Below are 17,256 nucleotides of genomic sequence, written 5' to 3'. Positions count from 1 at the left end.
CTGGTGACACATAAAGAGAAATAGGTGATAGGGCACTAATGGATTTAGGTAAGAGTTGCAAACTAAAAGCCTGAAGGCCAGAGACCGCCAACCTTAGTAATTTTTCACTTGCCAACATTTAAAACATTAAAAGCAAAGGACAGTTTACATAAGTTTCTATAAATGTAGCATCTCTTTAAAAATAAGAAGACCTGGCAACCCAGACCTGTATTTCCACATGGCAGCCATCATTAGGAGCTGAGTAGAGGCTGCCCCCTTTAGCTGGGGCCACTGCTTTCCAGTTGTCCACAGTCCCCACCATTCCCTATTGTGTTATGCCCCATCTACTTCCCTCATGTACGCTACTGGCCTAGCTTCTATAGGTTTTGAGTCTGTAACTCCTGACTGAGTGAACTAAATAAAATCATACTCAGGGTACAGTGGTAAGTGTTCCATGAAACTAATTAAGCTTCTGCATTTCTTCAATTCGCACTCTGATAGATCTGGAAATTCAGAATTATTTCAGATGGGCCTGAAGATTTGAGCAGAGACTGAAGAAACTGTTGTACTTAAGTGATTAACTTGGTTCATATGCAAATGTTACAGACAAGGCCAGCCATACTCCTGGCATCAAGTAGACTCGTTGCTTGTGTGCTAAAGAGTAAACCCAAGGCACAAAAAGATACTTGTGAAATGCAGCTTTAGCTATGTTCTTTGTCCTCATTTCCCATTACTGCTATCTTGAGTGCCCCATGGAGTGTGCGCTGGTGTGAGTGAGCTACAGGAGGCCACACCCATGGACATTCCTCTCAGACCCAGTCCTGTCCTGACCTCAGGTCCAGGACAGTTCAGCCCCAGCCTGCAGAGACACCCAGCTTCATTTTGCTCAATTTTAACTTTCAATAGACCATTCCAAGTTTAGAACTTCTTGCACAGTCAATAAACGTAGGGGAGAAAAATAAAGGAAAGAAAAAATAATTCTTTGTTGAGGACATCTGGACTTGTCTGGCTTTCCTGGGGATTCAAGGAACTATCCATGGAAATTCCTCTCTATGTGTCTGAAAATAATGTTTAAAAGACTAAAAAGCAACATATGAAATAAATTAACACCACCAATTTGGCAAGTGTATTCTACGTGTTGAAAGGTGTTGTTGAATACAAAGGTCAACTCATGTGAACTTCCCCATGGTACACACATATCCAACAAGGATGCTGCTGGAATCTTTTACTGCTTGAAATTTTATTGATCCAATGGAGTAGAGCTATTTAGAAAGACCAGGAGTAAACAACTGGGGAAGAGAGATGAGCATAAAAGCTATAAGACAGAGTATCCCATGTCCTTCAACAGAAGGGACACCCAGCTTCCCCAGCTGATTTCTGAAGAAGGCCATACACACAGGACTTACCTAAGTAGCTCCTTGACCCTTAATGACTCAGAAGAAACTGATCACAGCTAGTAGAATATCTGACAGATTGTAGAAAATAACATCTCTCCCTCAGAGAATAGTTAAAAGAACAGCATTTTATCTCAGGTCTTAATAATTTGGGGAAAGAGAATATAGTATCTGCAAGAAATAGTACATTAAGTATTTAGTACATTAAGCATTTTCAAAATCGACATCCCAGCCATCATCAGAAGGAGAGAGTCTCAAGTCACACTCAGAAATATTTTATTTTAAGATACTTCTATATTACATTCTCCTTAAATATAATTTTTTTAAAGTAGAGCTTTAAAATGAGGGATATCCACTAGCAAACAGGAGTTTTGAAGATGTTATAATTTCTATATTACAGGATTAAAAAAGAAACTCATCTTCGAAAATTAAAAAACAAAACAAAACACTGTCACACCTTTAAAGAAACGGTTTTTTTTTCACAATCCAAAAACGAGTGCTTGATAAGCAAATGTCACAGATGATGAGGGAAAGAAAATCAGAATCAAAGTCCTCAAAATACACAGAAGGCCTCAAAATGTGTATGGACTCATATGCACTCATGTGAACACATATGCACACACACATACACACACACAGTGGAAACAAGTGAAGCACAGCCAGGGGCACTGAGGCCCTGCCTGATCCAAACCCAGAAAGTGGGCATCCTTGAAAGCACACAACCCTACCCAGTTTACGCTGTCTCATCTCCAAGTGCTGTTCATCAGAAACCCGCCAGGGAGAGCACTAGATTCTCTCCAAAGATATCTGGAATACTATATCAAGTTATATCACCAAATAAGCAATACAACAAACCCATCTAGTAGTTTCTAAAAGATTTATTCTTTGCCTACTGTCGAGGAGAAATGAGCCTATTATAAATGTCTAACATTAGTCACAAATCTGCAGGTCAGTGAATGAAAAAATAGTTGAAATGACCATGCTTAGGTACAAAAAGACACCTTGGTAATTACTTTTAAGAATGTAAATTACGTTGGTGGAATGCATGACTGTTTATGAAATGTCGACAAAAGAGGAAATTTTCTGCATCAGAACATTGAGTAATGATGAAATAAAACAAACTGATGAAATTTTCAATTACATTCTCTGGGTCTTATGCTTTCAGCTTTATCTTTGCCCTCTCTCCCCGACTCCCTTGCCCTCCATACCTGATCACCAAGTGAGAAGAAACAAACATACATAATCTTATTTGGGGCAGTCACCTTAGCAAGTGAAGTCTACCTTGACCACAGAGCAGGCAGCTTTCAAGAAGCCCTGGGAAGCCTGCTGAAGCTCTCAGTGTGGACCCCAGGGGCAACGTCTCTGAACTTGAAATCAGTGCAGATAGTGTAGGTGTTTCAGTAAGGAGATAAGGAGAGAGAAAAAGAGAAGTAGGAAGGGAAGACAAATTATACACTATGTCTAGGAGCAAGTCATGAGAGAAAATAGTTTGCAAACTAATTGATTTGACTATGGTATAATCATGGTCTCCAAACAAGACAATCCCTTTGGTATAAGAAGAAAAGATTAGAGCATCTCTGAATAATTAAATATTTTAAATCCATCCTTAAAAAAACTTATTTTGTGCATTTTTTAAATGTACATACTATATTTAAAAATGAATACATGTAGATAATTTAAAACAATAAACACATATTGGGGTAAATACTCAATTAAAAAAATTTTTTTTAACTATTAGGAGATTGTGGTCAAAACCTGGGTAACCTTTGCCTGTATAAACACTCAAGCAACTCTAAGGCTTCGTTGGGTCAATTATTCTATACTTTGGTTTATTATTTTTATTATTGTTGCTGCTGTTATTATTATTTTCACAAAAGCAATATATATTAATTGTAGAAAATTAAGAAATTGCAGAGGAATACAAAAGAAAGGAAAAATCATCTGTAACTCTATTTCTAAAATAGTTTGGTGCCCCTTATCTAACCACATATACAATATTGCATATGTATATAAATCTCTATGTATATACAATATAGTGACTGTTCCATAACTTATTTTTTCAATTAATAATAAATTATGAATACGTTATTTTGGAAGAAAATTTTAATTGTCTATACACTACAAATTTGCATATAAATTATGTACCACATTTTAATCAATTCCCTATAGTTGAATATTTAAGTTTTTAAAATTTTCTTGCTTTTTTAATGTCTGAGGAACAGACATGGAGGCCTTTGGATGCCAAGCAGAATGAACTAGATTTTATACTGTGGACCAGTCATTCTCAAGGAAATGGTATTACACCTCCAGGGAATATCTTCAAAATTTGGGCAGATGTTTTTGGTTTTCATGATGTTTGGGGGTTGCTCCTTGTGTTTAGAAGGTGGGGAACAGGGATGCCAGCTGCCTTGCACCGTGGAGAGCAATCCTGAGCCAGGAAGAGCTGCCCCATGTCCTGTACAACTTTGAAATGTCCTGCTGGAAATGCAGGAGGCCAGGAGCCTGATTACAATTATCCAAGCCCAGAACTTAACTCTGGTTTACATGCAAATGCAAACTATTCTGTGCCCATTTTAAATAAACATTAAGTTTTCTACTACCATGTAAATCAAAGGGAAAATGTTTTCTTCAATGCTTTACCAAGAATTGTGCACCTTTTTTGAAAATTATGTCACTAACATCACCCCATTCCTATTATTGGCATCAGCAACATCACCTACTTCTAAGAGTCTGAGTTTGAAGATGGCTCACATTCACAGTGATTCTAAGAGGATGTGTGAGCATCTTATCATTTCCTTGTGTCTTCTAATATGTCATGCCAAACGTTTATGTAATGAAATACATATCTTTATTATGAAGATTATTTTTCCTTCATATGACATGTAAGGCCTTCTATTGCCTTTTACAAAATTCCGTGTAGGTAGGTCCTATTTTCTATTGGTTTCATCTTAGGAGAATAAAGAGAACATTTAACAGCATTTATTAGAAACAGTGGTCATTGGTCGATCGGTTGAAAGTTGCGAGTGTAAAGAGTGTAAAGCATTCGGAAGCTTCCAGCAGGAAAATGACAAGATAAAACAGGGCTGCAGGTATGACTGTGCGGAGAGGAAGGAAAATAAACAGGAGGCAGAGACCAGAAAAGAAGCGAGTACAATCTGGGCAGAGAACTAATGAAGACCTAGAATGCCGCAACGCCTGAAAAAACCAAAAAGAAGAACTTTCATGAAGGACATTTTAAAAAGAGTTGCTGGGGCTTCCCTGGTGGCACAGTGGTTGAGAGTCCGCCTGCCGATGCAGGGGACACGGGTTCGTGCCCCGGTCTGGGAAGAGCCCACATGCCGCGGAGCGGCTAGGCCCGTGAGCCATGGCCGCTGAGCCTGCGCGTCCGGAGCCTGTGCTCCACAACAGGAGAGGCCACAACAGTGGGAGGCCCGCGTACCTCAAAAAAATAAAAAATAAAATAAAAATAAAATAAAAAATAAAAAGAGTTGCTGGAACGCGGTGGTTGAACACAGTGTCAGAGAGGGGCTGTCACAGCATCAGTAGACAGTAGAGTGACTGTGTTCTCTTTTTTTTTTTTTTTTTGCGGTACGTGGGCCTCTCACTGTTGTGGCCTCTCCCATTGCGGAGCACAGGCTCCGGACGCGCAGGCTCAGCGACCATGGCTCACGGGCCCAGCTGCTCCGCGGCATGTGGGATCTTCCCGGACCGGGGCACGAACCCGTGTCTTCCGCATCGGCAGGCGGACTCTCAACCACTGCGCCACCAGGGAAGCCCCTATAATCAGTCACATCCAATATGTTTAAACTGATGAGCTCATGATGATACTTTTTTTGTGTGTGTGTGTGATACGCGGGCCTCTCACTGTTGTGGCCTCTCCCGTTGCGGAACACAGGCTCCGGACACGCAGGCTCAGCGGCCATGGCTCACGGGCCCAGCCGCTCCACAGCATGTGGGATCCTCCCAGACCAGGGCACGAACCCGCGTCCCCTGCATCGGCAGGCGGACTCTCAACCACTGCGCCACCAGGGAAGCCCCCGTGTTCTCAAAAACAGTCTCATGTGTGTGCATGCATGCACACACGCATGCACACGCACACACACACACACACACAGACACCCAAACTCCAGGTTCTTTATGAAATAATACTGTTCCCCTCCTGTTGCCAAAGGGAAGACTTATCACACCACTGATTCTGAAATCTGACAGCTCCGCCTGACATGAGTCTGAATTGGAGGGGCGAAGCCTTATTCGGTTTATTTATTTGTTTGTGATTCTCCATCCAAGATAAATCCTGAGACAAATTTCAAGTGTGCTTTAAGTACACTCCAGGTTATAAATCATATACTTGCATTCTCATACGACAGGAAGCATGAAACCACATAGATTAACAACAGATATATATGCCTCCCTTCCTTGCCAAATTCACGCACACACACCCATGCCAAGAGAGAGGATAAAAGGAAACTAAGACAGAACCAATGATGATTCATCTGCAGCATACATGTTTAGGAATCAGAAGCAACCAGAACAATTAAAATAATATGATATTAGACTGGGCAAGGGCCCCATGGTTCTAAATGGCAGAAAAGTGTTTCCAAAAAGAAGGGATGGAGAGTCATGTATGTCAATCATGAGAGAACCGACGCTGGAGAATACTGGGGAGAGGAGAGACTGTCTTGATTCATATTTGATCTCCAGTTAAGATTAAAAGTGTATTATATGCTGATTTATCTGATTTTAGCTTATATACCCATCCTCAATTTCAAATTTTCTGAGACTAGATAGTGTAAATATTTCTTTAAACAATGGAAGAGTGAGTCCATAGTATCTCCAAACATAAAGAGACTATTTACTTATCCTGATCCGTGTCCATGCAACAGTACTGAGCCCATAAAACACAAATATCACCTTCTCGGTTGCTTTTCTTAACAATCAGAAAGTGAGAAGGATGGCAGCCATATCCTTCTCAACATCACCAAAAAATCCCTGATGCATTCCATCAAAGTGCAAAATGTCCCTGGAAACATCACCATTAAATTCTCACATTGTTTCTTTTTGAGTCACTTACCATCTGAAATGTATTCTTTAGCACTTTCTCATTTACATTGTGTGACAAAAAGACAAACCAGATCCAAGGACCATGCTAACTGCCTGAAATGGCCAATGGAGGGCTTGTCTAGGCAAAGGCACAGGTAACTCTGTCCATCTCTCCCCATCTCTGCTGCCTGACCTCAGGTTTAACAAGAGGTAAGATATTTATATATTGAGTATGTATTGTGCTACCTTGCAGGAGGCTAAATGAGCCACGAAGAAACAGAAAGTGGCCTGAGGCTAAAGAAGATGCTGCAGGTGAGGATCCAGGTGGCTATGACTTAAAGGCCATGGTCTTCCCACCTCCACCTAACTAGGCACAAATTCCAAGCACCTTGTCATGGGAGATGAGGCTTCCATGTGCTCCCGTGCCTGCTGTTCTTGTCCTACTCCTAGCACTGCCCCCTGCCCCACTGTGGTCTTTGATCACACCCTCCCCTCTTAGCCTCTGGGCCATGCTGTTGTGATTCTTCCTGGAACCCACTTCTTCACAGTTGACACCGACTCACACCTACTTATTGTCCAAGACTCCAATCTAGTGTCACACTTTGGGGTAGATATCCTTTCTCTCTGCCTTTACAGGGTTTCTCTTCATCTAGGCACCTACTAGTTACCTGGTGATGATCTCTTTACTCATTTGTCTCCTAGAATACAAGCTTCCCAGGCCACGGACCAAGTCTCTTTGATGTTTGTATCTCCAGTGACCGGCACAGTGAGTGCTAAATGTCTGTCGCTTGCATGACTGGCAAGTTTTTCCTTTTCTTCTAGAGGGCAAGGAGAAGGGCTATCACCTATCAAAGCTGTTAAAACTATCATTGACTTCCACACTGAGGGTAAGGAGGGGTTTGCAAGTCACATTTAGTTCAATGATCAGTTGAAATTCATTGCTGACATTTCTTTTATATCACATAAGCCCCTTGGTGGAAAGAACAGAAAGTCTCACACTCACAAAGGGTACCAGATTTAGACTTTAACATTAGCTGCTAGTGAAGTGATGCAAGCAGTCACAGGCATGCACCAGCAGAGGTGAAGGAAGAAGCCATTCATCATAGGACATTAACCATTACCAGATCACGTGCTCTGAAGTGCACTGTGAATTAGAACTTCTGATAAATTCTACCACTCTCTTGCAAACAGCACAATTATTTTGAATACGTGTGTGTCAAGTATGTTGATTTGTTTTAACAAATGCTCACAACTGTTTGGCATGTCATTAACTTTTAATATACTAAGAACAACCTCTCTAGATCCTCAAGAAGTTCTTGCAAGTATCAAATTATTTATAGGATCAATAGACAACGGGCATTGAATCTATTTCATCCAAAGGAAAAAATGCAATATCCTTATCACTCACCAAATGAAGTTTTGCCCAGAATTCAGGTCCTTCCTCCATCTCTCTGAGGCTCGGTGGAATGTACCAAAAGCAAACATTGGCATATTCAGGCTGAAGGTGAAGAAAGTTTTTAATTAATCTTAGAATGCAAATCAACTCTTAGCTAGTTTCTTTGAGTCATCATGTGTGTCTTAAGTTGATAACATCAGAATCTGATAGATTAGACATCCATTCAGGCTTACTTTTGATAACAGCTTATTGAGAAATTTTCTTCTCAGTTGGGTGCAGCCAGAGAGTGCTCTCCCCTCTGGGTAAGGAATGTGCACAAGATCAGAAATAAACATAATGGAGTTTGAAGCTAACTCCACATAGCTCTAACTAACCATTAGTTAGCACCTGATACACATATACCTAGAGATACCCTGGTTCATCCCTCTTCAACCCTAATCCTTAAGTTATATCTCACACTACCATATCCTTCCAATAATTTCTTCTCTACTTAAGGTGGCCAAAGTTGTCTTCTATTACCTGCTACACTTGACAAATGCAAAATCCCCAATTACCTGTGAGTCAGTAACATATGATACACTTGGGCTCCACTTAACCAGCCCTGCTGTGACCCTGGCCAATACAGCAACAGAAGGAAAAAAATGGCCATCGGTTTGACTAATGGCTCTCAAGTATCAGTATCAGGAAGGGTGTGAGTCTGCTAGACGGCTTGCTCAAAATGAAGACTCTCAGCACCTGGGCTCAGAATACCCCAAGCTGAATAAGTCTGTCATAGAAATGGCTGAAGAACTGGGTCATGCTGGGTCATGCCCACCCACTCAGCACCTTCCTCATCTGATTTTTCATGCAGACAATTTTTGAAATGACTTCCATTTTCCCACCACAAGCACAGTTTGTAGGTAACAACCGGTGTTATAATAGTTCTCAATAACCAAGTTATGCTACATTGTCAGTATAAAGTATTTCAGAGAGAGGAAACAGCTCACCTCAAAACTTAAGATCAAAACTGGTACTATAAAGAGTTTTGATTTTAGTGGATTTTAAATTACAACTCATAGCCCAGAAACATTCCAGCTCAACAAGGTAAGCTCTTGATCTGATCATCCCTTCACCTTTGAAGTTAGTAACAGGCTTATTGAATTTGACTAAAAAAAAAAAGGAGCTACAGAAAGAACAAACAAACAGGAGAGGAACCAAGATGGTGGACTAGAAGGATGTGCTCTCACTCCCTCTTGTGAAAACACCAGAATCACAACTAGCTGCTGGACAATCATTGACAGGAAGACACTGGAACTCACCAAAAAAGATACCCCACATCCAAAGACAAAGAAGAAGCCACAGTGAGATGGAAGGAGGGGCAAATCACAGTAAAATCAAATCCCATAACTGCTGGGTGGGTGACTCACAGACTGGAGAACACTTATACCACAGAAGTCCACCCACTGGAGTGAAGGTTCTGAGCCCCACGTCAGGCTTCCCAACCTGGGGGTCCGGCAACAGGAGGAGGAATTCATAGAGAATCAGACTTTGAAGCCTAGTGGGATTTGATTGCAGGACTTCGACAGGACTGGGGGAAACAGAGACTCCACTCTTGGAGGGCACACACAAAGTAGTGTGCGCATTGGGATCCAGGGGAAAGAGCAGTGACCCTAGGGGAGACTGAACCAGACCTACTTGCTAGTGTTGGAGGATCTCCTGCAGAGGCGGGGGGTGGCTGTGGCTCACCGTGGGTACAAGGACACTGGCAGCAGAAGTTCTGGGAAGTACTCCTTGGCGTGAGCCCTCCCAGGGTCTGTCATTAGCCCCACCAAAGAGCCCAAGTAGGCTCCAGTGTTGGGTTGCCTCAGGCCAAACAACCAACAGGGAGGGAACCCAGCCCCACCCATCAGCAGTCAAGCAGATTAAAGTTTAACTGAGCTCTGCCCACAAGAGCAACACCCAGCTCTGCCCACCACCAGTCCCTCCCATCAGGAAACTTACACAAGCCTCTTAGATAGCCTCTGCCCTCAGAGGGCAGACAACAGAAGCAAGAAGAACTACAATCCTACAGCCTGTGGAACAAAAACCACATTCACAGAAAGATAGACAAGATGAAAGGGCAGAGGGCTATGTACCAGATGAAGGAAAAAGAAAAAACTCCAGAAAAACAACTAAATGAAGTGGAGATAGGCAACCTTCCAGAAAAAGAATTCAGAAAAATGAGAGTGAAGATGATCCAGGACCTCAGAAAAAGAATGGAGGCAAAGATCGAGAAGATGCAAGAAATGTTTAACAAAGACTTAGAAGAATTAAAGAAAAAACAAACAGAGAAGAACAATACAATAACTGAAATGAAACTACACTAGAAGGAATCAATAGCAGAATAACTGAGGAAGAAGAACAGATCAGTGACCTGGAAGACAGAATGGTGGAATTCACTGTCGTGGAACAGAATAAACAAAAAAGAATGAAAAGAAAGGAGGACAGCCTAAGAGGCCTCTGGGACAACATTAAATGCAACAATATTTGTATTATAGGGGTCCCAGAGGAGAAGAGAGAGAAAGGACCTGAGAAAATATTTGAAGAGATTATAGTCGAAAACTTCCCTAACATGGGAAAGGAAATAGCCACCCAAGTCCAGGAAGCACAGTGAGTCCCATGCAGAATAAACCAAAGGAGAAACACACTGAGAAACATAGTAATCAAATTGGCAAAAATTAAAGACAAGGAAAAATTATTGAAAGCAGCAAGGGAAAAACAACAAATAACATACAAGGGAACTCACATAAGGTTAACAGCTGATTTCCTGGCAAAAACTCTACAAGCCAGAAGCGAGTGGCATAATAAACTTAAAGTGATGAAAGGGAAGAACCTACAACCAAGATAACTCTACCCAGCAAGGATCTCAATCAGATTCGAAGGAGAAATCAAAAGCTTTACAGACAAACAAAAGCTAAGAGAATTCAGCACCACCAAACCACCTCTACAACAAATGCTAAAGGAACTTCTCTAAGTGGGAAACACAAGAGAAGAAAAGGACCTACAAAAACAACCCCCCCAAAATTAAGTAAATGGTCATAGGAACATACATATCGATAATTACCTTAAACATGAATGGATTAAATGCTCCAAAGGAAGCAGGCTTGCTGAATGGATACAAAAACAAGATCCATATATATGCCATGTACAAGAGACCCACTTCAGACCTAGGGACACATACAGACAGAAACTGAGGGGATGGAAAAAGATATTCCATGCAAATGGAAATCAAAAGAAAGCTGGAGTAGCAATACTCATATCAGATAAAATAGACTTTAAAATAAAAAATGTTACAAGAGACAATGAAGGACACCACATGATGATCAAGGGATCAATCCAAGAAGAAGATATAACAATTATAAATATACATGCACCCAACATAGGAGCACCTCAATACATAAGGCAACTGCTAACAGCTCTAAAAGAGGTAAGCGACAGTAACAAAATAATAGTGGGAGACATTAACACCTCACTTACACCAATGGACAGATGATCCAACATGAAAATAAATAAGGGAACAGAAGCTTTAAATGACACAATAGACCTGAGAGATTTAATTGATATTTATAGGACATTCCATCCAAAAACAGCAGATTACCCTTTCTTCTCAAGTGCACATGGAACATTCTCCAGGATAGATCACATCTTGGGTCACAAATCAAGCATCAGTAAATTTAAGAAAATTGAAATCATATCAAGCATCTTTCCTGACCACAATGCTATGAAATTAGAAATGAATTACCGGGAAAAACCGTAAAAACCACAAACACATGGAGGCTAAACAATACGTTACTAAATAACCAAGAGATCACTGAAGAAGTCAATGAGGAAATCAAAAAATACCTAGAGACAAATGACAATGAAAACACGATGATCCAAAACTTATGGGATGCAGCAAAAGCAGTACTAAGAGGGAAGTTTATAGCTATACAAGCCTACCTCAAAATACAAGAAAAATTTCAAATAATCTAACCTTACACCTAAAGGAATTAGAGAAAGAAGAACAAACAAAACTCAAAGTGAGCAGAACGAAAGAAATCATCAAGATCAGAGCAGGAATAAATGAAACAGAAACAAAAAAAAAACAATAGCAAAGATCAATAAAACTAAAAGCTGGTGCTTTGAGAAGATAAACAAAATTGATAAACCATTAGCCAGACTCATCAAGAAGAAGAGGGAGAGGACTCAAATCAATAAAATTAGAAATGAAAAAGGAGAAGTTACAACAGACACCACAGAAACACAAAGCATCCTAAGAGACTACTATAAGCAATTCCATGCCAATAAAATGGACAACCTAGAAGAAATGGACAAATTCATAGAAAGGTATAACCTTCCAAGACTGAACCAGGAAGAAACAGAAAATATGAACAGACCAATCACAAGTAATGAAATTGAAACTGTAATTAAAAATCTTCCAACAAACCAAAGTCCAGGACCAGATGGCTTCACAGGTGAATTCTATCAAACATTTAGAGAAGAGCTAACACCCATCCTTCTCAAACTCTTCCAAAAAATTGCAGAGGAAGGAACACTCCCAAACTCGTTCTGTGAGGCCACCATCACCCTGATACCAAAATCAGACAAAGATATTACAAAAACAGAAAATTACAGACCAATATCACTGATGAATATAGATGAAAAAATCCTCAACAAAATACTAGCAAAGAGAATCCAACAACACATTAAAAGGATCATACACCATGACCAAGTGGGATTTATCCAGGGATGCAAGGATTCTTCAATATATGCAAATCAATCAATGTGATACACCATATTAACAAACTGAATAAAAAACATATGATCATCTCATTAGATGCAGAAAAAGCTTTTGACAAAATTCAACGCCCATTTATGATAAAAACTCTACAGAAAATGGGCAAAGAGGGAAACCACCTCAACATAATAAAGGTCATATACAACAAACCCACAGCAAAAAACATTCTCAATGGTGAAAAACTGAAAGTATTTCCTCTAAGATCAGGAACAAGACAAGGATGTCCACTCTCACCACTATTATTCAATATAGTTTTGGAAGTCCTAGCCACGGCAATCAGAGAAGAAAAAAAAAATAAAAGGAATCCAAATCAGAAAAGAAGAAGTAAAACTGTCATTGTTTGAAGATGAGATGACACTATACATAGAGAATTGTAAAGATGCCACCAGAAAACTACTAGAGCTAATCAATGATTTTGGTAAACTAGCAGGATACAAAATTAATGCACAGAAATCTCTTGCATTCCTATACACTAATGTTGAAAAATCTGAAAGAGAAATTAAGGAAACACTCCCATTTACCATTGCAACAAAAAGAATAAAATACCTAGGAATAAATCTACTTAGGGAGACAAAAGACCCGTACTCAGAAAACTATAAGACAATGAGAAAAGAAATTAAAGATGATACCAATAAATGGAGAGATATACCATGTTCTTGGATTGGAAGAATCAACATTGTGAAAATGACTATACTACCCAAAGCAATCTACATATTCAATGCAATTCCTATCAAATTACCAGTGGCATTTTTTACAGAACTAGAACAAAAAACCTTAAAATTTTTATGGAAACACAAAAGATTCCAAATAGTCAAAGCAATCTTGAGGGAAAAAAATGGAGCTGGAGGGATCAGACTCCCTGACTCAGACTATACTACAAAGCTACAGTAATCTAGACAATATGGTACTGGTACAAAAACAGAAATATAGATCAATGGAACAGGATAGAAAGCCCAGAGATAAACCCATGCACCCATGGTCAGGTAGGTAATCTATGACAAAGGAGGCAAGGATATACAATGGAGAAAGACAGTCTCTTCAATAAGTGGTGCTGGGGGACGGCTTCCCCAGGAAAGCGCACGGAGCGCCCTGGGCTGGTGCAACGTCACGCCGGCCTCTGCTGCCGCAGGCCCACCCCGCACTGCGTGCCCCTCCCTCTCCTCATCCTGAGTGAGCCAGAGCCCCCAAATCAGCGGCTCCTTTAAACCCATCCTGTCTGAGCGAAGAACGGACACCCACCGGCGACCTGCGTGCAGAGGCGGGGCCAGGTCCAAGGCTGAGACCCGGGAGCTGTGAGAGCAGAGAAGAGACAGGGAAATCTCTCTGTGCAGCCTCGGAGGCAGTGGATTACAGCTCCACGGTCCACTTGAAGTGCCCTGCGTCTGTGGAGTGCATGAATGCAGAGCGAAGCATCCCAAATTGAGGAGGTGGACTTTGAGGACAAGATTTAAGATTTTTTCCCCTTTTCCTCTTTTTACAACGAATTGTCCCAAATTGAGGAGGTGGACCTTGAGAGCAAGATTTTCGATTTTTTTCCCCCTGTTCTCTTTTTGTGAATGTGTATGTGTATGCTTCTGTGTGAGATTTTCTCTGTATAGCTTTGCTTCCACCATAGGTCCCAGGATTCTATCCGTCCGTTTTTTTTTTTGTTTTTTTTTTCAATAATTACTTTTTTATTTTTAATAACGCTACTATATTTTATACTTTATTCTATTTTACTTTATCTTCTCTCTTTTTTTCCTACCTTCCCTTCCTCCCTCCCTCCCTCTAACCCTTTCTTTCTTTCTTTCTTTCCTTCCTCCCCCCCCTCCTGTCTTTCTTTCTTTCTTTCTTTCTCTTTCCTTCCTCCCTCCCTTCTTCCTTTCACTCTTTCTTTTTCTTTCCTTCCTCCGTCCCTCCCTCCTTTCTTTCTTTCTTTCTTCCTTCCTTTCTTTCCTTCTTCCTTTCTTTCTCTCTCTTTTTCTTTCTTCTACTAATTCTTTCTTTCTACTTTTTCTCCCTTTTATTCTGAGCCGGGTAGATGAAAGGCTCTTGGTGCTGCAGCAAGGAGTCAGTGCTGTGCCTCTGAAGTGGGAGAGCCAACTTCAGGACACGGGTCCACAAGAGACCTCCCAGCTCCACATAATATCAAGCAGCGAAAATCTCCCAGAGATCTCCATCTCAACACCAGCACCCACCTTCAGTCAACGACCAGCAAGCTACAGTGCTGGTCACCCTATGCCAAGCAACTAGCAAGACAGGAACACAACGCCACCCATTAGCAGAGAGGCTGCCTAAAAACATAATAAGGCCACAGGCACCACAAAACACACCACCAGACGTGGACCTGTCCACCAGAAAGACAAGATCGAGCCTCAACCACCAGAACACAGGCATTAGTCCCCCCCACCAGGAAGCCTACACAACCTACTAAAACAACCTTAGCCAATGGGGACAGACACCAAAAACAACGGGAACTACGAATCTGCAGCCTGCAAAAAGGAGACCCCAAACACAGGAAGATAAGCAAAATGAGAACACAGAAAAACACACAGCAGGTGAAGGAGCAAGATAAAAACCTACCAGACCTAACAAATGAAGAGGTAATAGGCAATCTACCTGAAAAAGAATTCAGAATAATGATAGTAAAGATGATCCAAGATTCTATTTCCATGATCCAAAATCTTGGAAATAGAATAGACAAAATGTAAGAAACAGTTAACAAGGGCCTAGAAGAGCTAAAGATGAATCAAGCAACGATTAAAAACACAATAAATGAAATGAAAAATACTCTAGATGGGATCAATAGCAGAATAACAGAGGCAGAAGAACGGATAAGTGACCTGGAAGATAAAACAGTGGAAATAACTGATGCAGAGCAAAATAAAGAAAAAAGAATGAAAAGAACAGAGGACAGTCTCAGAGACCTCTGGGACAACATTAAACGCACCAACATTCGAATTATAGGGGTTCCAGAAGAAGAAGAGAAAAAGAAAGGGACTGAGAAAATATTTGAAGAGATTATAGTTGAAAACTTCCCTAATATGGGAAAGGAAATAGTTAATCAAGTCCAGGAGGCACAGAGAGTCCCATACAGAATAAATCCAAGAAGAAATACGCCAAGACACATATTAATCAAACTGTCAAAAATTAAACACAAAGAAATCATATTAAAAGCAGCAAGGGAAAAACAACAAATAACACACAAGGGAATCCCCATCAGGTTAACAGCTGATCTCTCAGCAGAAACTCTACAAGCCAGAAGGGAGTGGCAGGACATAATTAAAGTGATGAAGGAGAGAAACCTGCAACCAAGATTGCTCTACCCAGCAAGGATCTCATTCAGATTTGATGGAGAAATTAAAACGTTTACAGACAAGCAAAAGCTGAGAGAGTTCAGCACCACCAAACCAGCTTTACAACAAATGCTAAAGGAACTTCTCTAGGCAAGAAACACAACAGAAGGACTATACCTACAATAACGAACCCAAAGCCATTAAGGAAATGGGAATAGGAACATACATATCAATAATTACCTTAAATGTAAATGGACTAAATGCTCCCACCAAAAGACACAGAGTGGCTGAATGGATACAAAAACAAGACCCATATATATGCTGTCTACAAGAGACCCACTTCAGACCTAGAGACACATACAGATTGAAAGTAAGGGGATGGAAAAAGATATTCCATGCAAATGGAAATCAAAAGAAAGCTGGAGTAGCAATTCTTATATCAGACAAAATAGACTTTAAAATAAAGACTATTAGAAGAGACAAAGAAGGACACTACATAACGATAAAGGGATCGATCCAAGAAGAAGATATAACAATTGTAAATATTTATGCACCCAACATAGGAGCACCTCAATACATAAGGCAAATACTAACAGCCATAAAAGGGGAAATCGATAGTAACACAATCATAGTAGGGGACTTTAACACCCCACTTTCACCAATGGACAGATCATCCAAAATGAAAATAAATAAGGAAACACAAGCTTTAAATGATACATTAAACAAGATGGACTTAATTGATATTTATAGGACATTCCACCCAAAAACAACAGAATACACATTTTTCTCAAGTGCTCATGGAACATTCTCCAGGATAGATCATATTTTGGGTCACAAATCAAGCCTTGGTAAATTTAAGAAAATTGAAATTGTATCAAGTATCTTTTCCGACCACAATGCTATGAGACTAGATATCAATTACAGGAAAAGATCTGTAAAAAATACAAACACATGGAGGCTAAACAATACACTACTCAATAATGAAGTGATCACTGAAGAAATCAAAGAGGAAATCAAAAAATACCTAGAAACAAATGACAATGGAGACACGACGACCCAAAACCTATGGGACGCAGCAAAAGCAGTTCTAAGGGGGAAGTTTATAGCAATACAATCGCACCTTAAGAAACAGGAAACATCTCAAGTAAACAACCTGACCCTGCACCAAAAGCAATTAGAGAAAGAAGAACAAAAAACCCCCAAAGTTAGCAGAAGGAAAGAAATCATAAAGATCAGATCAGAAATAAATGAAAAAGAAATGAAGGAAACGATAGCAAAGATCAATAAAACTAAAAGTTGGTTCTTTGAGAAGATAAACAAAATTGATAAACCATTAGCCAGACTCATCAAGAAAAAAAGGGAGAAGACTCAAATCAA

General features: G+C 40.3%; 1 protein-coding gene across 1 annotated transcript in view; it reads right to left on the bottom strand.

The window, feature by feature from the left end:
* The window catches only part of GADL1 (glutamate decarboxylase like 1), a gene marked incomplete at both ends in the record, with an annotated part of 170,464 nt that overhangs the window by 70,844 nt on the left and 82,364 nt on the right, over positions 1-17,256 (bottom strand). Inside the window, one exon of the mRNA XM_079712622.1 lies at positions 7,822-7,911. Coding sequence (XP_079568748.1) covers positions 7,822-7,911 — 90 coding nt within the window. The remainder of the gene's footprint in view (positions 1-7,821; positions 7,912-17,256) is intronic.

The sequence above is a fragment of the Hyperoodon ampullatus genome (assembly GCF_949752795.1).
Source record: "Hyperoodon ampullatus genome assembly, chromosome: 10".
NCBI classification, from domain to species: domain Eukaryota; kingdom Metazoa; phylum Chordata; class Mammalia; order Artiodactyla; family Ziphiidae; genus Hyperoodon; species Hyperoodon ampullatus.
Note: the sequence above shows the minus strand (reverse complement) of the source record. Positions and strands in the feature narration are given on the sequence as shown.